The sequence below is a fragment of the Triticum dicoccoides genome, chromosome 2B (genome assembly GCF_002162155.2).
Source record: "Triticum dicoccoides isolate Atlit2015 ecotype Zavitan chromosome 2B, WEW_v2.0, whole genome shotgun sequence".
NCBI lineage: Eukaryota > Viridiplantae > Streptophyta > Magnoliopsida > Poales > Poaceae > Triticum > Triticum dicoccoides.
This window is the reverse complement of record NC_041383.1, coordinates 783,109,852-783,131,939: the sequence shown is the minus strand read 5'-3', so window position 1 is coordinate 783,131,939 and position 22,088 is coordinate 783,109,852. Positions and strand designations below refer to the sequence as shown.

The window sequence follows — 22,088 nt, the reverse complement described above, 5'->3', positions numbered from 1 at the left end:
ATATATTAACCAGAGAAGGCCCAGGGCCCTCGATGATTACAAGCATGGGACAGGACACACCATACTAGAGGTTTACAGGGGGGGACGAAGGATCACACACACACGCCTGGAACAGCCAAACGACTTTGTTATCTCAGAGCCTGCATCCATTCGTCGACATGGACACGTCAGGCCTCTTTCAGGCGGCCGCGCCATAACATGGCATCTTCCCTACACGAACCAAGCAATCGGGTGATCGAGGGACGCTGCGCCTGAAACACCACTGCGTTCCGGTGTTTCCACAAGTGCCAGCAGCACAGCATAGTGAATTCAGGGGCAGAGCCGACAGCCGATCTCACCGCATAGGCCAGGCGCGCCAAGCAGCCCTCGCCCTTGCCCCTTACAGTGATGTTGATCCGCCTCCAGAAGGCCCCCGCAAACGGACAGGAGAGGATCAAGTGATCCGCACTTTCCATCTCTCTCCCGCACACGGGGCACCCTGCACCCTCCGGCTCCACAATGTGTTTTTTCAGCAGCACGTCTCTTGTATGTATTCGTTTTTGCACTAGCAGCCAGAAGAAGAACCTGACACGCGACGGCGCCCTCGTGTCCCAGACGGACGTCGCGAACGGGGCAACCAGGCCGCCAAACCTCAGCAGCTTGTACGCCTTGGCAGCCGAAAGGGAGCCACGCGGTTTTGCAATGTGGAGGAGCGACCGATCATCTCCACCATCACGCACAGGTTGGGAATCCATCATTGCCAAGACCACCCCTAGCCCGCTCTCGCCCACGCGCGTGAGGCGCAGCACTGGTAGCCTACGCAGGCCCGCTTCCTTTGCCTCCCAGACAGTCACCTCAGGAGCAATAGCATGTGAGAGAGGGCCGGGAAGGCTACGGCGAGTGCGCCGCAGGGCAGCCAGCAGTCGAACCAAAACGAGACCGAGCGCCCGTCTCCCACAACAACCGTGGTAAGAGCTCGGTACAGAGGCAGCAGCTTAGCCAGAGCCTTCCCATGTTCGCCCAGGGCAGAGGTACTTTGCGCCAGGAGTGAGCCCCCATTTGCTGCACCCCAAACCCAGGAAGCCCACCTCGACCGCGGCACACAATGGAGATGATGTATCATCTTCAGCAGGAGGCGGTAGTCTGAAGGTTGCGGATCCCGAGCCCGCCTTCAGACTTAGCGCGGCACACGCGGTCCCAGGAAACCAAACATTGAGCTCCTGACGCTCTTTCAGCCACATTCCACAGGAAATCTCGTCTCATGGCATCCAGCGCACAGATCAGCTTTGGGGAGAGGAGCAGCGCAGCCATGGCATAAGTTGGCAGAGCGTCCAAGACATCATTGATCAGCACCAGACGCGCTGCAGGAGAGAGGAGGCGCACCGCCCAGCCCGCAAGGTACTTGTCAACCTTTGCTATCATTAGCAGGAAATCTTCGAACCTCAGTTTCTCCCAGGACAGAGGCAGACCCAGGTAAGTTTGTGGGAAGGATCCTACCGCGCATCCCAACGCCTGGACGATCGTCGCTTGGATCACGGACTCGACATCAATCAGGACCATGGTGCTTTTGGCGAAGTTGATCCTTAGCCCAGTTGCCTCCGCAAACATGTCAAGAATCATTCGCAGACGAGCCGCACCCTCTTCACACGCCCGCATGATGATTAAGGCATCGTCCGCGTATTGGAGCACCACCGCAGGTTCATCCGGCAGCAGCGGGTGTTTCAGAACATCATCCTGCCGTATCAGCTGCTGCAACACATCAGCCACGATCAGGAAGACGTAGGGCGAGATCGGGTCCCCCTGACGGAGTCCACACTTCAGTTCAAACCATTTCCCCGCCACACCATTAAGCAGAATCGCCGAACGGGAGGAGCCAAGAATTTCATCAATCCAGTTGCACCAGAGTGTTGGAAACCCACAGACTTCCATGATGGAGCGGAGGCTTTCCCAGTTGATGGAGTCAAATGCTTTGGATAAGTCTAGCTTGAGCACAACCGCGGAGGCCCCCCTTTTGTGACAGCACTGGATGAGCTCGGTGGCATACACAAAATTTTCGGAAATGCTTCTTCCCCTTACGAACCCAGACTGATCCTCGTCAATCAACACAACAATTTGCTTCTGAAGCCTGGCAGTTAGCCCTCTGCACAGGATCTTGACATCTCCATTTTGAAGTGAGACAAGACAGAAATCAGCCGGAGTTGGAACTCCATTCTTTTTGGGCAGAAGAGCCACATACGCACGGTTGATCCCGTCTAGGGAGACACAGCCGGCGTGCAGGTCATCGAACAACCGCTCGATATCAACAGCAACCGCCCCCCAGGCAGCTTGATAGAAGGTGGGGACCATCCCGTCGGGACCGGGTTCGCTGGTCCGGTCCAGGGCGTCCACCACGGCCTTGATCTCGGCCCGGCTGAATGGGGCAATGAGGGCCTCACCTTCGACCCGAGCAGAGTTGGCGTAGAGCCCAGCTAGCGAAAACCGCCAGACGAGCCGGCGCTGCCGGGCTAGAAGGCTGGAGAAGAAACCCAGCAGCACCGCGGCCTTTCCTGCATGGTCCACAACACGCACCCCTTCAACTTCCAGGACAGGGATCGTGTTGTTGCGACGGCGATGCGAGGCGGAGGTGTGGAAGAACTGGGTGTTCTCATCCCCCTCGCACACTGCACGCCGTTTCCCACGCTGACGTCAGTGTTCGCATTGGCGAAGGATCAACACAGTGAGCGCCGAGCGAGCATCACTCCGCAGAAGCATTTCATCTGCAGACAGAGAACGAGCTTCCTCCCAGAAACCAATTAGATCAATCATAAACCGGCAGTCATTATCAAAGGTGGGGATGAAACGGTGACGCTTTTTCCATGCTGTCGAGGTAGACCTGAACGCCTTATTTTTGGCAGTCAGAACGCCCCCAGCACCCGTGCCTCTAACCGATCTAGTCCAGGAAGAAAGAGTGGAGGGGAGGAAGAGAGGGTTCGTCAGCCACGCATTCTCAAAGAAGAAACAAGAGGGGGTAGGGACTTTGGTTGACGCAACAATCACAAGAGGGACATGGTCGGACGTGGTGCGGGGGAGAGAGGAGAGGGTTGAATTGGGGAAGACATCGTTCCATCTATTGTCAAAAAACGCTCGATCCAGCCTGGCAAGGACGGGGTTTTCCTGCCGGTTTGTCCACATGAATAGACGATCAGAGAGGTGGAGCTCGTGTAGAGCAAGGGTGTTGATGAGATAATTGAATTTAGCAGCCCGACCAGCGTCAAAGTGGGCATTGTTTTTCTCGTACGGGAAACGAATCAGGTTGAAGTCACCAACCACTAGCCAGGCATCCGAGACACCCGAAGGCAAGGCAACCATGTCGTCCACGAGGGAGTGATCAGAGGGCCCGTACACGTTCGTGATAACAACACGCACATCCGAGGAGGTGCAAGCAAAGGTTGAGGTCAGGGAAAAACGAGATTCTGAAGAAGAGATTAGAGCGTAGCGAGCCGGATCCCATGCCGTCACCTCTCCCCCACGGCTCCCGTCAGCGTTCTTAGCAACGAAATCAGAGAGCCGCCCAGGGAGGAAGGTAACAGCCTTGCGCGAGTCCAAGCAAGCCAACTTGGTCTCTTGGAAGCAAACGAAACAGGGATTAGAGGAGGCAACCAAGTTCTTAACAACATCACATTTGTCCTTTTGGCCCAAACCCTGGACATTCCAGGACAAAACACTGATCTCTCTAACAGAGTTACTACCCATTACAACCACACACACCGGAGCAACAAACCCCAAGGCAACTACACCGACGAAGGGAAACACTAGGAAGGAAGGATACACGTCGCCCCGTAGGAGGGCAGATGAGCAAGGGCAGGCAAGGAACACCCCCAGGCCCCTGATCAATGTTGTCCTCGATGACCCTAATCATCAGCAGGAGCCGGCACCTGGACTGCTGGGATGGAGGCAGCAGACCGGAGCCCCGCCACCTTCTTCTTGCCCAGGGGGGCAACAACAGCGTCGAGGATCGTGTCCTTCTCCACCTTGGTTTTGAGACGTGGAGAACAACCTGAAAGAGCCTCCTTCAAAGCCTTGAGGCGCACCGCTTTGGACTCGATGCTCACCCAGGCCGCGCTCTCCTTCTTGGCAAGCCGGGCGCTGATGACGCAGTGACTGCAGTCTACATCACCACTTTAGTCGCTAACCACTTCAGCTTATGCTTCTTTGGGTTCTATAACAACTCCCATTGTTAGCAAGCAGTCTGATGTTTGGGGATGGAGGTAGATAAGAGCATCTACAGCCCCAAGTAGCTAATCCGGCCCCTCAAACGTCCATGAATGCGATCGGACGTGTCCGTGGACCATGACCAGTCATTCCTCACATTGCTGCCTCCACATCCGTCTTCCTCATATCCAAACCCTAATGTCCATGCAACTCATGCAACATAAAACATAAACCTACATAGATCAACACACTAGCAACATGTGGACATAAATCGGACATACACATACTTAAAGTCATCAGACAACCAAAAGAACAAGTGTTCGTCGCTGGACAGTACTTAATTAAACATAAGAAAAACTAGATAAAATGTAGAGTCCAAGAAGGGCGGAGAAATCACCATTTCCTTGCTGGCCCCTTCCCCTTGCGGTCTCCGGCACAATTGTACCCCGCCATGTAGGCGTCGGTGGCCGGAGGGGCGTTGTTGTCAAAGCAGGAACTGTTGGTGAGGTCCGAGTCGTCGTCAGAGGAGATATTGCTGGTCATCCTCTGGATGGCGTTGTCCTGCGCCTTGGTCGCCGCCTCCGTCGTAGCCTCGCGCTCCGATTGCTCAATGGTGAGTTGGAGCACTTTGGTATTTTTTACGCGGAGCCGCCGCGCGTCCGTCCTTGCCGTCATGAGGGAGCACCGAAGGATCTGGAGGGGCATGGAGCACAGCGTTGCTGCCGTCTCTTGCCATAGATCGGAAGGGGAAGGGATGGGGAGATGAGAAGACAGAGTGATAGTGGAGTGGAGTGTGTTGACTTTGGTCTACGGTTCGTCTGAAGTGGGGTTATATATATGTGGGGTCGGAGTGGATCAGGCTAGGCCGGTCCGACGTGATGGACGTATCCGAACCTCGCCACACCGGCTCAAGATTTGGGCTGAGGGGTACCAATTATTGTGAGCGAGTCCTTTGCCATGTCTTGTTTTGACTTAACCAAGGGCCTTTGTGAGAAGATTAGCATGATGATTGGGAGATATTTCTGGGCACAACAAGATAATGAGAACAAGATGCATTGGATCAGCTGGGAGAAGTTAACACTTTCTAAAGCAGAAGGGGGGCTGGGCTACAAGGACCTGCATTCTTTCAACCTGGCCATGCTAGCAAAACAAGGATGGCGGCTGCTAACCGACCCAAACTCGCTGTGTGCATGCATTTTGCGGGCCAAATATTACCCTGATGGGGATTTGTTAGGTGCACAGCCGAAAGAGGGTATGTCATATACTTGGAGGAGCATATTGCAAGGTATTGAGCTGCTGCGAAATGGAATAATAAAGCGGGTGGGTGATGGTTCCAGCATCAATATATGGGCAGATCCATGGCTGCCTAGGCAATGGTCCAGAAGGCCGATTACACCCCGAGGAGGCTCTTTGGTCACGAAGGTGCAAGAACTGTTTGATCCATACACAGGTAGTTGGGATATACAGCTTGTCCACGATCTATTTTGGGCAGTGGATGCCTCTTTGATCCTTGCGATCCCAGTTAAAACAGATATAGAGGATGATTGGGCATGGTCATGTGACCCCAAAGGAATCTTCTCAGTTAAGTCGGCGTACAAGTTGCATCGGCTCATTGGACGAAGGGAACAAGCGGGAACTTCAGCTGCAGCAGGGCAGGAGGAATTTCATTGGTATGATATCTGGAATGCTCCGTGTACGGCGACGGCAAAACAATTTTTATGGCGCATCGCACACAATAGTTTGCCAACGCTGCTCGGCATCAAGCGAAGAGGGATTGAGACTGATATCCTCTGTCCAGTTTGTCACCGTTTTGATGAAGACGGAGCTCACTTGTTTCTCAAGTGTAAGGAGGTACGCAAAGTTTGGGCAGGCCTGGAAATGGAGAATGAACGCCAACTACTCCTGGAATGTGTTGGCCCCAAAGAATTCTTAAACAGGCTACTGAAATGGGAGACAAAGAAGGCCATGACAAGCATCGCCTTACTATGGACTTGGTGGACGACAAGAAATAAGATAAATGCAAAGAACACGAAGCTGGACATCGGCGCTGCGCTGTTCCAAACCAGAAGAATGGTCACTAATTTTGAGACTTTTTGCCTTAAGACTCCAAGGGAGAGGATCGTTCAGGTGCAGAAATGGGAACCCCCAACAGATGACACACTGAAGATTAACACAGATGGGAGTTTTTTTCTGAATGAGAGGGCAGGAGGCTGGGGCTTTGTGATTCGCGACAGGGCTGGGGAAGCTGTTGGCTCAGGGGCGGGCAAGCTCAATTACTTGCAAGACTCGCTTCAGGCGGAAGCGGAGGCATGCTTACACGCTATTACGGCTGCGCAGGGATGGGGCATGACAAACATTGTGGTCGAGACGGATTCTTGTGAACTTATTCAGGCGGTAACCACACAGCTCTACGACCTCTCTTCCAATGAAGCCCTGTTCCGTGAGATTAAAGCTTTTGTTAGTCTGAATTTCTCCTCTTTTAAGTTTGTGCACTGTCCTAGAACCTGTAATAAGATTGCTGATGCACTAGCGGCTTTTGGTGCGAAAATGAACACAGACCCCCAAGCCATATGGCCGGGTGGAGCCCCTACCTTTGTACGTGACTTGATGGCCAGCGATATTGCTGCGCCTGCTGGTTAATGGAATAGAGTTTGTTCCAGGTCAAAAAAAAAATTGTATTGTGAGCGGGTACCAACCGCATGTGATGTTTACACACATGGACGGACCTGTTGCTTGGATGACCAATGAAGACAACAGTTGTTCAGCGTCCCGTCACATTGAATTGAATGAAATGTGTAATGATGGCCATCATAATTTGGCACCGCCCATCGCGCGCCGTTGGGGCAGCTGTCGGTGCTGTACGCTGTACCCACACGAGTCTCTCTCACTGGTACTACAACCATTAACATCGGGTAGATGAGATGCAGCTACCACATTGTCGAGCAAGGACTGAATAAATCAATATCGACGCTAGCTCCAGCCTGCTGCCGCACCACGCAAAAAGTGACCACTGAGCTAGCTAGCGGAAGAACCATCGAGATGGAGGATGCTGTGGTGAGCGCGGCGACGGGGGCCATGGGACCCGTTATGGGGAAGCTGGTCGCTCTGCTCGGCGATGAGTACCGGCGCCTGAGGAGTATACACACCGAGATCAAGTCCCTCACTCGGGAGCTCGAAACCATCGATGCTTTCCTGGAGAACATGGCGGAGACGGAGGATCCGAACCCGCAGGACAAGGCGTGGATGAAGGAGGTGCGGGAGCTGTCCTATGACGTCGAGGACAACCTCGATGAGTTCATGGCCCGCGTCATCGCCGACAAGTCCTCCAAGCCGGACGGGCTCGTGGACAATATCAAGAGCAAGCTCAAGAGACTCAAGGCTCGCCATGAGATCGCCAAGGCGATCGAAGATCTCAAGAAACAAGCCATCGAGGTGAGCCAGAGGAACAAGAGGTACAGGGACCACGCCATGTCCAACACCAGCAGGTCGCCCAAGATTGTTGACCCCCGAGCTCTTGCCATCTTCGAGGACGTGTCTAAGCTTGTTGGGGTCGATGTGCCCAAGAAAGAGCTCCTCCAACGCTTGGCCGATGACCAGCAACAAACAAAGTTGGTCGCTATTGTTGGGTTCGGAGGATTGGGCAAGACAACAATTGCCAACCAGGTATACCAAGAGCTCAAAGGGCAATTCCAATATCGTGCCTTCTTATCCGTGTCACGGAATCCAGACATCGTTAATGTTATGAGTAATATTTATGGCCAATTGAATCATGGGTATTCTGGTGGCGGCACGGAGAACTTGCAGACGCTCCTCGCAAAGATTTTGGAGTTCCTCCAAAACAAAAGGTAATGATTCAAATCTTATTTCCGGCTTCTCATTTTATCATCCATATATTCTGCTATCACAGCAGTGCCAGTGCACCATCTTTTCTTTTATTTGCGAGAGCACCATCTTAAATGTTTCGAATATATATGAGAAATAAATTTATGTTTTCTGTGTTTTTCGTATGTGATTAGTGATTAAGATATAATCGTGCGTGGTATTTCATTAACCAGCTTGAATTTCTGGACAAAATGATTATTGCGCTATTTGGAAAAGCACTACAGATAATTTATCATTACACTGAGTTAAAGTTTGGATCATGCGGAAGCAATCCAATTTCTTGTTAGATTGTACTATCATGGCATATGCCTCCAGATATTTGAACTAATTTATGTATCTATTTTTCTGTGCTCAATAAGCATAATGTGTATTTAACTTTGCTTTTCTGCAGGTACTTAATCGTTGTTGATGATATATGGAAGGTGGATGATTGGAATGCTATTAAGTGTGCTTTTCCAAGAACAAGTCCGGGGAGTAAGATAATCACCACTACTCGTATAAATGATGTGGCTGAATCATGTTGTTCATCATTTAGTGGCCACATATACAATTTAAGGCCTCTTAATATGTTGCAATCGAGACAATTGCTATATACAAGACTATTCAACTCTGAAGAGAAATGCCCTTTGGACCTTAAGGAAACCGCTGACCAGATTTTGCAGAAATGTGATGGCGTACCTTTGGCAATCGTTGCTATATCTGGTGTCTTGGCTCACAAGGCAAGTAAAAAGGATAAATGGAATCAAGTGAAGGATTCAATTGGTCGTGCACTAAGAAATTCTAGCGTTGAAGCAATGGTAAATATAATAGCCCTTAGTTACTTGGATCTTCCTCGTCATCTCAGAACTTGTTTGTTGTATCTGAGTATATTCCCAGAAGATCATATTATCGAGAAGGAGAACTTGATAAAGAGATGGATTGGTGAGGGATTTATATGTAAAGAGAGCAGTCATACAATGTATGAGTTGGGAGAGATATATTTCAATGACCTCATCAACAGGAGCCTGATCCAGCCCACGGGGATTGGTGGGAAATGTAGCGAGGTCAAGAGTTGCCGAGTTCACGACACTGTTCATGATTTCATTGTGTCGAAGGCCGTGGATGAGAACTTTGTTACTGTAATAGGTGTACCAGCTGGTGTAAATCATGATCCACAGATGAAGGTTCGTCGTTTGTCCCTGCAGAACAACGGAGAGATTCCGGCGTGTCTGATTGTATCTAATGCTCGGTCACTCCATGTTTTCGGGCGTAATGCGAAGATTCCGTCTGTGTCGCAGTTCGGGCTCTTGCGTGTCATGGACTTTGAAGACTGTTGGCAGTTAAAGGATTATGACCTTGCTGGCATCGGAAATTTGCTGCACCTCAAGTACCTGAGGCTCAAGCACACAGGTGCACTCAAAGCGCTTCCGGAAGAGGTAGCAAGGCTGCAGGAGTTGCAGATTGATATAGATGGATCCGTCTACGAGATGGAATTCCCAGAGGCCTTCCAACGGCTGGTATGTAATGTAGCTCTACATCTTAATGGGGGTCGTAAGGTGCCGGATGAGATAGCATCCGTGCAAGGGCTAAGAGTGTTGGAAGGTCTCAGTGTGTACCTTCAGTCAGTTGAGTTTCTCAAGGGGCTTGGGCTACTGAAAAACCTAAGGAGGCTGGGCATAGTATTGATATACTACCATTGTGGCCGTGGTTGGGAGGCGAATCTGAAGCAGGCACAATCTTCCGTGTGTGAGCTGGGAAAAGCAGGACTCGAGTGTCTGCACCTTTACATCGACGAGGAAGCGGTTGAGATCTTGGAGATGGACTCATGGTTCTCCGTTCCTCCTTATGCCCTGCGGGAGCTTGTCATCGAGGGGAAATCAGTCACAAGAGTTCCGACATGGATGGCCTCGCTTGTCAACCTCGAGAAACTGCACCTCCGCATATATAAGATGCCTGAGGAAGAGGTGAAGATCCTGGGTGGCCTGCCATCTCTGCGTCATCTCTGTATCGAGTGGGCTGATTTTGATTATGACGACATGTTTGACGACCCCCCCATGGAGGTGGTTGAGGCTGCTGTACGGAAAGCCATGGAAGACCATCCCAACCGTCCTACCTTGGTCTGGACAACTGAGTGGGACCCATTGCCTAGCTTCTTGCAGGTATGGATTTCTTTCCCTGCAAACAACTCTTTCTTCGGAATACATTTTTCGTCACATCCTGTCACGATATCTAGCCATCTCGCAACAAACATAATGTATCTTGCTCCCTTCATAAAAGAATATAAGACCGTTTACAAAGGCTAGGCCATCTTATGTAGTAATCTAAACACTTTTATATTTCTTTACAGAGGAAATAATTATCATCTACTGTTTTCCTAACTCAAGTTTTTTTTTTGTGCGAATCCTAGCTCCGAAGTTAAACAGGCATGATATCAATCTTGTACGGAAGCTGGGGCCATCTTACGTTTCCTACTACTAAGTCAAGCCGCGTTCTTTCTTCTGCGGTGTGCCACAACGAAAGAAAAGCTGAGGCAGAGCAGCCAACCCAACTCAAGTTCTTGTTACATCCTTGAATTAGTACTATTACATATTTGCATTTAAATCTACATATCCAAAGAATAAATAAAGGATCGGATCAGATCATTGTATCGTCAAATGTCGCCGCTTGAAATGACGTTTTATGTGAAATGTGAATCAAGTAAGTCAACATGTATTGGACATTGTGTTATTTTTTCGAAAAAGGCTTTCGCCCCGCTTTATATATAAAGCACCAACCATCAAGCATCCAGTACACACCCAGAGCAGGATACATAGGCGCTGAGCGCAGCAACACCACCCCTAGCACTACCACCACGAGGAGATGAAGCTACATATGACGGACCATGAGCTTCAAGGCGGCGCCTTCAGGAAGGGCACGACACCGGTGCGCCGTCACCGCCCGATCCGAGGATCAGAGTTTCCCCCGGAGCCGCATGACGGGCAATGAGAGCCGCGACGACGCCTTCAAGAAGGGAACGATCTTCGCCGCCGCCGGTCCGTCCGAAGATAGACTAGGTTTTCACCACGGCCAACACCCACCGCCACCGAACGCCACACCCCGGCCACCACGCCGCCCACACGGCCATGGTGACCGGGCAGCACCAAGGCACGGGCTCTGCCCAAGAGCACCGCCCTGCCACCACCAGGGCCGCCGCTCCGACATCCAAGACCCTGACACCACCTCACCCGAGACCCGCTGCAACCCCAACGAAAGAGACGAGCGGAAAGGTCCCACCTTTCGCACCCCTGGGCGACCCCCAGCATCGAGACCCAATAGGCCAGCCAAAACTGGCATCCACCGACCCGTCCTGCTGCCCTGAGCGTGAGACGAGCTCAGTCCTGCAGCACAAAGAGGGGGACGAGGTCAATCCTGCTGCATCGTGTGCGAGACGAGCTCGGTCCAGCGTCACCGAGCGCGAGACGAGCTCAGTCCGGCAGCATCGGACGCGAGACGAGTGGTGGACCACAGTAGGGAGAAGACCAGCCCTTTGATGGGAGTTGCTCTCGGGCGGCGAGGAGATGGGGCGAAGGTCGAGACGGTCCGAACGCAGACGAGCCGACGCCGAAGAAGCCGGCCGCTGCCGCGGGCCGGACCGTCGAGCCACCGTAAAGCCGCCGCGCCACCGGGAGGCCACCACCGTCGAACCACCCCATGCCGCCGCCCACGGCCGGAGCAGCGGCCACGCCCGGCCGCTGCCCTACCTGCGTCGCCCAGCGAGCTCCAAGCGCCGGAGCCGCCGGGCACGCACCACCGGTGCCACGGGCTGTCGGCCGACCCACAACGCCAGATCCGGACGGATCCAGCAAGAGAACCAGCCGACCCCGCCGCCACCACTAATTAGAGCCACCTCCACCCCCCACACCCCGCCGTCGGATCCAATCGCCGTGCCGCGTCCACACCGACAACCAGCACCACCACCAGAGACTGCCCCCATCGCGAAGACCAGTCGGAGCACCACCAGCCCAAGCCAGCCGTCGCCGCCGAGGGCAGCCACGCGCCACCCGGTACGCCGGCGACCAGATCTGGCCGCGCCAGATCGAGGGCCGCAGGCACCACGGGCACACCTGCGCGCAGCCATCCCTGTGATCCCTAGGGGCCACAGCGGCCATGGGCCACGCACAGGAGCCCGTCGTCGCTGCCCGAGACCACGCCGTCGCGCCCCTCCGCCGCCGACGCCGACTGGGCTTTGCCCGGCGGCGCGCCCCGGCGGCGAGGAGGAGGAGAGGAGGGAGGAGGGGCTCTGGGTCGGCGGGCTCCTAACTATGTGTTGTTTATGATCTCTTTGCATGCGTTGGTGTTGGTTGTGTGCATCCTAACTATGCAGATGCCGGGTGTGTGCTCTTTCGGTTTGTATCCTCTTGATGTGCTCCTCTCTGAACCAATAAAGTCCACCCTTTGTCAAAAAAAATTATGCTTTTTTTCAATCTAGAGGCTAAGGGCATCTCCAATGACAACCCGCAATTTTTTCTCCCGCATCCGTTTGTGGACATGGAGGGGGGAGTCCGCGAACACGGTGACGGCGCCCGGCATCCAAGTATGTGTCATCCTATATACGTCATCTCCATTAGCACCGGGGATAAGACCGATGAAGTGAAGGTGCAGTCTCCGGCGCGAAAGAGTGGAACACGAAAGACGCACCGGCCCATATGGGACACTAGGCCCTGCCTCCTCCCGTGGACGTGTGGTCCGTGATGGAAATGGTGGCGCCGGTGATGTCGGCATCCCATCGGGCCGCCTGTTGGTTCGTCGGTGGCATGTAGGAGGCGCAGTTGGCATTGTTCTCCTCCGCGACCATCTGCAGCAGCGCCTGCTTCCTGGAGAGCGGCGGCTTGAGCATGGACGACATCATAGAAGGCACGCTGCGCCAATGCAAAGTTGGGGTTCGTCGTGATGGCTGCCACGGCCTCCTCGCTCGCCCGCTCAGATCTAGACCTTCGCCAACCGGTGCGGCTCCAGGAGGAACATGGTGTATCGTTGTTCCTCGTGCGCCTTCTGGAACGCTGACAAAGGCGCCGGCGCAGGCTGCACCTCCGCCATGGCGGCATTGTAGTGCGCATGTGCCTGCTCCATGATGTAGCTGGCGTGCACAAGCGCGGGAGCTGGGGCGGTGTCGTCGGAGCACATCTCCATCGTGGTCTCGTCCTCGTCGATGGAGACCTTGGGTGAGATGGTCGGCAAGCCAGCCTCAATCCAGCTGGCAAAGCGTTCTCGAGGACACATGGGAATTTATCATCTAGTCAAGTTCATCATGTTTAGTTGATTCACCTTCGCTACTTTGATAATTTGATATGTGGGTGAACCAGTGCTAGGGTGTTGTTCTTACTTGAACAAGCCTCCCTCTTATGATTACCCCCTCTCACAAAGCATCCACAACTACGAAAGAAAAATAAAGACAAATCTAACCATAGCATGACACATACGGATCCAAATCAGCCCCTTACGGAATAACACATAAACTAGGGTTTAAGGTTCTATCACTCTCGCAACCCATAATCTACTTATTATTCCACAAAGCCTTCGCTTGGGCCCAAGTATGGTGAAGTGTCATGTAGTCGATGTTTCACATGACACCACTAAAGGTAGAACAACATATATATCATCAAAATATTGAACGAATACCAACTTAGTTACTTATAATAGGACTTCTCCCATGTCCTCAAGAACAAAAGTAACTATGCACAAATGATATTCATGTTCAAGATTAGAGGTGTATTGAATATGCTTGAGGGTTTGAACATATAATCTTCCACCAAATAAACAAACTAGCATCAACTAAGAGGTGTAATCAACACTACTAGCAACCCATAGGTACCAATCTTAGGTTTTGGGACAATGATTGAATACAAGAGATGAACTAGGGTTTCAGATGAGATGGTTTTGTTGAAAATGTTGATGAATATTTGTCCTCCCATGATGACTGGATCGCTGGTGATGTTGATGGCTTCGATTTCCCCCTCCCAGAGGAAACTTTTCCGCAGCGGAATCGCTCCACCGGAGAGCAATAGTGCTCCTGAAGATGGCGACACTTCATCCCAAAAATCTTCTGCACATTTTTTCTAGGGAAAATGGCCTCACACTAGTAGAAAAAGGGTCTAATGTTTAGCTCATTAGTCCCGGTTTGTATTTGAGCCGGCACTAATGTGACCATTAGTGCCGGTTCCAACGGCTAGGTGGGTCGCTCCCAGTAGTACCGGTTCGTGGCGAACCTTTAGCACCGGTTCATGCCACGAACCGGTACTAAAGAGAGTGGTGGTAGGATGTTGTCAGATTGGGGCCCCTCCAGCACCTTTAGTACCGGTTCGTGCCACGAACCGGTAGTAAAGGTCATCCTATATATAAACCCTTCATCCACCCGCGATCGAGATCGCTCATTTCTTCCCCTTTCCCCTCCCCTCTCTGTTCTTCCCCTCTTCCCTCGAGCTCATCACACATTTTGCCCAAATTTTGTCAAGATTTGAAGGCCCCCATCCATTCAAGTGATCACAAAGGTTAGCAACTTTGTCCTTTCATCTCTCATTGCTAGATTAGCTCTTGCAATACTTTATATAGTGATTAATTTGTGAGTTTTAGTAATTTGGGAGGAATTATATGTGATACTTTATTTGATTTATATGCAATTTGAGCTGAAAATAACTCTTAGTTTGCATATGTTTGTATGGTTTACTTAGTGTCGTCCCGTCTCCATCGTAACCACCGTCGATCTCTGCACCGAGCTGTTGCCGGCACCACCTTGTGGTGAGCCTCTTGTTCTTATCTTTTTTATATAAAAAATCATGTTTGTGTGATTTAGATATATAGTTACTTGTATAATTATCTTACCCATACATTGTTTGTTATACATAGTGCCATGGTTTTGATATCCGTCCCCGTCGGCCCTCGTCCGTGTTATGATTCGGATGTGGTATATTCTCGTTTAAAACTATTTGTTGCATTTCCTGTTTATGAAATTATGCCCATCAAGTTGACATAGATATTTTTATCTAGGAGGTATGTGAACCAGAAATTCCAACCGACCCTATTGTCGAGGGGTTAAATTTAGTTGAAAGAGAAAACGAGTATTTGAAAGAAAAATTGAAAATAATTGTGGGGGAGAAGATGGAATTGGAGTTGCATGTTGCCGATGTCGTCGATGATCACAAGATCAAGATGAAGAAAATGCGGTTGAAGATTAGAAAGATTAGAAAATATGCCATTGATAGTGAGGCTTGGTATCATTATGTTGTTGGATCAATTACCTTATTGCGATCTTGATCATATTTGTTGTTGCATTTAAATGCTTTAGCTAGAGAATTATTTGTATGTTGCATTTAAGTGTTGTATGAACTTTATGTATGAACTTGTATTAATTTGGTCTATTCGGTGGTGTTTAATGAAGATGAGCCGGCAATGGATGTACGGTGACCAATGCCCTCCCCAGTTCGTTGATGGCATGCATACTTTTCTGATTGTGGCTCAGGCAAACAAGCGGGTGGATGGTTTTATGCCTTGTCCATGTGCTGGCTGTAAGAATGATCACAATTACTCTAACTCAAGAACCATTCACGTCCACCTATTTGAGTCTGGTTTCATGCGCCACTATAATGTTTGGACCAAGCACGGAGAAAGAGGGATTCTGATGGAAGACAATGAAGAAGAGGACAATGATAGCTGTCCTGGCCATAGGTTCCCTGAATACGATGATACAACAATGGGGGAAGAAGCTGAGCCGGTAATGCGAGAAGAAGCTGAGCCGGCAATGCGGGAAGAAGCTTAAGAAGAGGCAACAGATGAGCCCGCTGATGATCTAGGTCGGGGCATTGCCGATGCAAAGAGAAATTGCGCAAGAAAAAAGGAGAAGAAGAAGTTGCAGCGCATGTTAGAGGATCACAAGAAATTATTGTACCCGAATTGTGAAGCTGACAAGAAAAAGCTGGGACCACACTGGAATTGCTGCAATGGAAGGAAGAGAATGGTGTATCTGACAAGGGATTTGGAAAGTTGCTGGTAATGATAAAGAATATACTTCCAAAGGACAACGAATTACCCGAGAGTACGTAGCAAAGAAGGTTGTCTGCCCTCTAGGGTTAGAGGTGCAGAAGATACATGCATGCCCTAATGACTGCATCCTCTACCGCAGTGAGTACGAGGATTTGAACGTGTGCCCGGTATGCGGTGCATTGCGCTATAGGATCAGTCGCAATGACCATGGTGATGTCGAGGGTGAGCGCCCCATGAAGAAGATTCCTGCCAAGGTGATGTGGTATACTCCTATAATACCATGGTTGAAACGTCTGTTCCAAAACAAAGAGCATGCCAAGGCGATGCGATGGCACAGAGAAGACCGTAAAAAAGACGGAAAGTTGAGAGTACCCGCTGACAGGTCGCAGTGGAGAAAAATCGAGAGAAAGTACAGGGAGAAGTTTGCAGATGATGCAAGGAATGTATGGTTTGGTCTAAGCACAGATAGCATTAATCCTTTTGGGGAGTAGAGCAGCAACCATAGGACCTAGCCTGTGACTATGTTTGTATAACCTTCCTCCTTGGTTGTGCATGAAGCGGAAGTTCATTATGATGCCAGTGGTCATCCAAGGCCCTAAGCAACCCGGCAACGACATTGATGTGTACCTAAGGCCATTAGTTGAAGAACTCTTACAGCTGTGGAATGGAAAAGGTGTACGTGCGTGGGATGAGCACAAACAGGAAGAATTTGACCTAAAGGCGTTGTTGTTCGTGACCATCAATGATTGGCCTGCTCTCAGTAACATTTCAGGGAGACAAACAAGGGATACCGTGGATGCACGCACTGTTTGGATGATACAGACAATATATATTAGGATAATTGTAGGAAGAATGTGTACCTGGGACATCGTCAATTTCTTCCGAGCAGGCATCCCGTAAGAAAGAAAGGCAAGCATTTCAAAGGTGAGGCGGATCACCGGACGAAGCCTCGCCACCGTATTGGTGCTGATGTACATGATATGGTCAAGCATTTGAAGGTAATCTTTGGAAAGGGTCCTGGCGGACAACCTGTTCCAAATGACGCTTACGTACGCGCACCCATGTGGAAGAAGAAATCTATATTTTGGGACCTGCCCTATTGGAAAGATTTAGAGGTCCGCTCCGCAATCGACGTGATGCACGTGACGAATAATCTTTGCGTGACCCTGCTTGGCTTCTTGGGCGTGTATGGGAAGATGATACGTCTCCAACGTATCTATAATTTTTTATTGTTCTGTGCTATTATATTACCCGTTTTGGATGTTTATGGGCTTTACTCTACACTTTTATATCATTTTTGGGACTAACCTACTAACCAGAGGCCCGGCCCGAATTGCTGTTTTTTCCCTATTTCAGTGTTTCGAAGAAAAGGAATATCAAATGGAGTCCAAACGGAATGAAACCTTCGGGAGCGATCTTTTTGGAACAAACGTGATCCAGGGGACTTGGAGTGGACGTCAAGCAACAGAGGAGGCGGTCACGAGGGTGCTCGGCGCCCCCCTACAGGTGGGCGCGCCCCCCACCCTGTGGGCCCCTCGAGCATCCACCGACCTACTTCTTCCTCCTATATATATCTGCCCCCCACCCTCGTGGGCCCCTCGAGCACCCACCGACCTACTTCTTCCTCTTATATATATCCATGGAGCCCGAAAATATCCAGGAGCACCACGAAAAACTATTTCCACCGCCGTAACCTTATGTATCCGCGAGATCCCATCTTGGAGCCTTCGCCGGCGCTCCGCCGGAGGGGGAATCGACCACGGAGGGCCTCTACATCACCTCCAAGGCCTCTCCGATGAGTTGTTGAGTAGTTTACCAGAGACCTTCGGGTCCATAGTTATTAGCTAGATGGATTCTTCTCTCTCTTTGAATCTCAATACAAAGTTCTCCTCGATCTTCTTGGAGATCTATTTGATGTAACTCTTTTTGCGGTGTGTTTGTCGAGATCCGATGAATTGTGGGTTTATGATCAAGTTTATCTATGAAAAATATTTGAATCTCCTCTGAATTCTTTTATGTGTGATTAAGTTATCTTTGCAAGTCTCTTCGAATTATCAGTTTGGTTTGGCCTACTAGATTGATCTTTCTTGCAATGGGAGAAGTGCTTAGCTTTGGGTTCAATCTTGCGGTGTCCTTAACTAGTGACAGCAGGGGCAGCAAGGCACATATTGTATTGTTGCCATCGAGGATAAGAAGATGGGCTTTATATCATATTGCATGAGTTTATCCCTCTACATCATGTCATCTTTCTTAATGTGTTACTCTGTTCTTTATGAACTTAATACTCTAGATGCATGCTGGATAGTGGTCGATGTGTGAAGTAATAGTAGTAGATGCAGGCAGGAGTCGGTCTACTTGTTGGGAAACGTAGTAATTTCAAAAAAATTCCTACGCACACGCAAGATCATGGTGATGGCATAGCAACGAGAGGGAAGAGTATTGTCCACGTACCCTCGTAGACCGTTAAGCGGAAGCGTTATGACAACACGGTTGATGTAGTCGTACGTCTTCACGATTCGACCGATCCAAGCACCGAACGTACGGCACCTCCGTGTTCAGCACACGTTCAGCTCGATGACGATCCCCGGGCTCTGATCCAGCAAAGCTTCGGGGATGAGTTCCGTCAGCACGACGGCGTGGTGACGATTATGATGCTCTACCGGCGCAGGGCTTCGCCTAAACTCCGCGACGATATGACCGAGGTGGAATATGGTGGAGGGGGGCACCGCACACGGCTAAGGAACGATCCGTAGATCAACTTGTGTGTCATGGGGTGCCCCCTGCCCCCGTATATAAAGGAGCAAGGGGGGAGGAGGCCGGCCCTAGGAGGGGGCGCGCCAAGTGTGGAGTCCTACTAGGACTCCCTAGTCCTAGTAGGATTCCACCTCCCTTGTTGGAGTAGGAGAAGGGGAAAGAGGGGGAGAGGAAGAAGGAAAGGGAGGCTGCGCCCCTTGTCCAATTTGGACCAGAGGGGGGGCGCAGGCCTCCTTCCTTTTGGCCTCTCTCCTCTATTCCCGTATGGCCCAATAAGGCCCATATACTCCCCGGCGAATTCCCGTAACTCTCCGGTACTCCGAAAAATACCGGAATCACTCGGAACCTTTCCGAACTTCGAATATAGTCGTCCAATATATCGATCTTTACGTCTCGACCATTTCGAGACTCCTCGTCATGTCCCCGATCTCATCCGGGACTCCGAACTCCTTCAGTACATCAAAACTCATAAACTCATAATATAACTGTCATCGAAACCTTAAGCGTGCGGACCCTACGGGTTCGAGAACTATGTAGACATGACCTAGAACTATTCTTGGTCAATAACCAATAGCGGAACCTGGATGCCCATATTGGCTCCTACATATTCTACGAAGATCTTTATCGGTCAAACCGCATAACAACATACTTTATTCCCTTTGTCATCGGTATGTTACTTGCCCGAGATTCGATCGTCGGTATCCAATACCTAGTTCAATCTCGTTACCGGCAAGTCTCTTTACTCGTTACGTAATGCATGATTCTGTAACTAACTCATTAGCTACATTGCTTGCAAGGCTTATAGTGATGTGCATTACCGAGAGGGCCCAGAGATACCTCTCCGACAATCAGAGTGACAAAACCTAATCTTGAAATATGCCAACCCAACATGTACCTTTGGAGACACTTGTAGTACTCCTTTATAATCACCCAGTTACATTGTGACGTTTGGTAGTACCCAAAGTGTTCCTCCAATAAACGGGAGTTGCATAATCTCATAGTTACAGGAACATGTATAAGTCATGAAGAAAGCAATAGCAACATACTTAACAATCAAGTGCTAAGCTAATGGAATGGGTCAAGTCAATCACATCATTCTCCTAATGATGTGATCCCGTTAATCAAATGACAGCTCATGTCTATGGCTAGGAAACTTAACCATCTTTGATTCAACGAGCTAGTCAAGTAGAGTCATACTAGTGACACTGTGTTTGTCTATGTATTCACACATGTATTATGTTTCCGGTTAATACAATTCTAGCATGAATAATAAACATTTATCATGAAATAAGGAAATAAATAATAACTTTATTATTGCCTCTAGGGCATATTTCCTTCAGTCTCCCACTTGCACTAGAGTCAATAATCTAGTTCACATCGCCATGTGATTTAACACCAATATTCATATCTATATATGATTAACACCCATAGTTCACATCTTCATGTGACCAACACCCAAAGGGTTTACTAGAGTCAATAATCTAGTTCACATCGCTTATGTGATTAACACCCAAAGAGTACTAAGGTGTGATCATGTTTTGCTCGTGAGAGAAGCTTAGTCAACGGGTCTGTCATATTCAGAGCCATATGTATTTTGCAAATATTCTATGTCTACAATGCTCTGCACGAAGCTACTCTAGCTAATTGCTCCCACTTTCAATATGTATCCAGATTGAGACTTAGAGTCATCTGGATCGGTGTAAAAGCTTGCACCAATGTAACTCTTTACGACGGGCTCTTTTATCACCTCCATAATCGAGAAATATTTCCTTAGTTCTCACTAAGGATATTCTTGACCAATGTCCAGTGATCTACTCCTAGATCACTATTGTACTTCCTTGTCAAATTCAGAGCAAGGTATACAATAGGTCTGGTACATAGCATACTTTATAGAACCTATGTTTGAGGCATAGGGAATGATTTTTATTCTCTTTTCTATTTTCTGTCGTGGTCGGGATTTGAGTCTTACTCAATTTTACACCTTTGCAACACAGGCAAGAACTCTTTCTTTGACTGTTCCATTTTGAACTACTTCAAAATCTTGACAAGGTATGTACTTATTGAAAAACTTATCAAGCGTCTTGATCTATCTCAATAGATCTTGATGCTCAATATGTAAGCAGCTTCACCGAGGTCTTTCACTGAAAAACTTTTATTCAAGTATCCCTTTATGCTATCCAGAAATTCTATATCATTTCCGATCAACAATATGTCATCTACATATAGTATCAGAAATGCTACAGATCTCCCACTCACTTTCTTGTAAATACAGGCTTCACCGCAAGTCTGTATAATACTATATGCTTTGATGAACTTATCAAAGCATATATTCCAACTCTGAGATGCTTGCACAAGTCCATAGATGGATCACTGGAGCTTGCACATTTTGTTAGTACCTTTAGGATTGACAAAACCTTCTGGTTGCATCATATACAACTTTTCTTTAAGAAAACCATTAAGGAATGCAGTTTTGACATCCATTTGCAAGATTTCATAAAAATGTGGCAATTGCTAACATGATTCGGACAGACTTAAGCATCGCTACAGTTGAGAAAATCTCATTGTAATCAACACCTTGAACTTGTCGAAAACCTTTTTGCGACAAGTCGAGCTTTGTAGATAGTAACACTACTATCAATGTCTGTCTTTCTCTTGAAGATCCATTTATTTTCTATGGCTTGCCGATCATCGGGCAAGTCAATCAAAGTCCTCACTTTGTTCTCATATATGGATCCCATCTCAGATTTCATGGCCTCAAACCATTTCGCGGAATCTGGGCTCATCATCACTTCCTCATAGTTTGTAGGTTCATCATGGTCTAGTAACATGACTTCCAGAACATGATTACCATACCACTCTGGTGCGGATCTTACTCTGGAAGACCTACGAGGTTTGGTAGCAACTTGATCTGAAGTTTCATGATCATCATCATTAACTTCCTCACTAATTGGTGTAGGAATCACTGGAACTGATTTCTGTGATGAACTACTTTCCAATAAGGGAGAAGATACAATTACCTCATCAAGTTCTACTTTCCTCCCACTCACTTCTTTCGAGAGAAACTTCTTCTCTAGAAAGGATCCATCTTAGCAACGAATAACTTGCCTTCGGATCTGTGATAGAAGGTGTACCCAATAGTTACCTTTGGGTATTCTATGAAGACGCACTTCTCCGATTTGGGTTCGAGCTTATCAGGTTGAAACTTTTTCACATAAGCATCGCAGTCCCAAACTTTAATAAACGACAACTTTGGTTTCTTGCCAAACCACAGTTCATAAGGCGTCGTC

General features: G+C 49.2%; 1 protein-coding gene across 1 annotated transcript; it reads left to right on the top strand.

Annotated features, from left to right (window-relative positions):
- The first annotated feature begins 7,111 nt into the window (after window positions 1–7,111).
- On the top strand, window positions 7,112–10,758 carry LOC119366270 (disease resistance protein RGA5-like). Its single transcript, XM_037631966.1, has 3 exons — window positions 7,112–8,015; window positions 8,444–10,190; window positions 10,439–10,758. The coding sequence occupies exons 1-3, from the start codon at window positions 7,210–7,212 to the stop codon at window positions 10,448–10,450; spliced, it is 2,565 nt and encodes an 854-aa protein (XP_037487863.1). The 5' UTR covers window positions 7,112–7,209; the 3' UTR covers window positions 10,451–10,758.
- The last annotated feature ends 11,330 nt before the right edge of the window (window positions 10,759–22,088 follow it).

Bases quoted from the DNA above. Each gene is read 5' to 3' on its own strand.
- LOC119366270 (XM_037631966.1), top strand. From the start codon at position 7,210: ATGGAGGATGCTGTGGTGAGCGCGGCGACGGGGGCCATGGGACCCGTT. The intron at 8,016-8,443 runs GTAATGATTCAA...GCTTTTCTGCAG, and splicing joins GAGTTCCTCCAAAACAAAAG to GTACTTAATCGTTGTTGATG.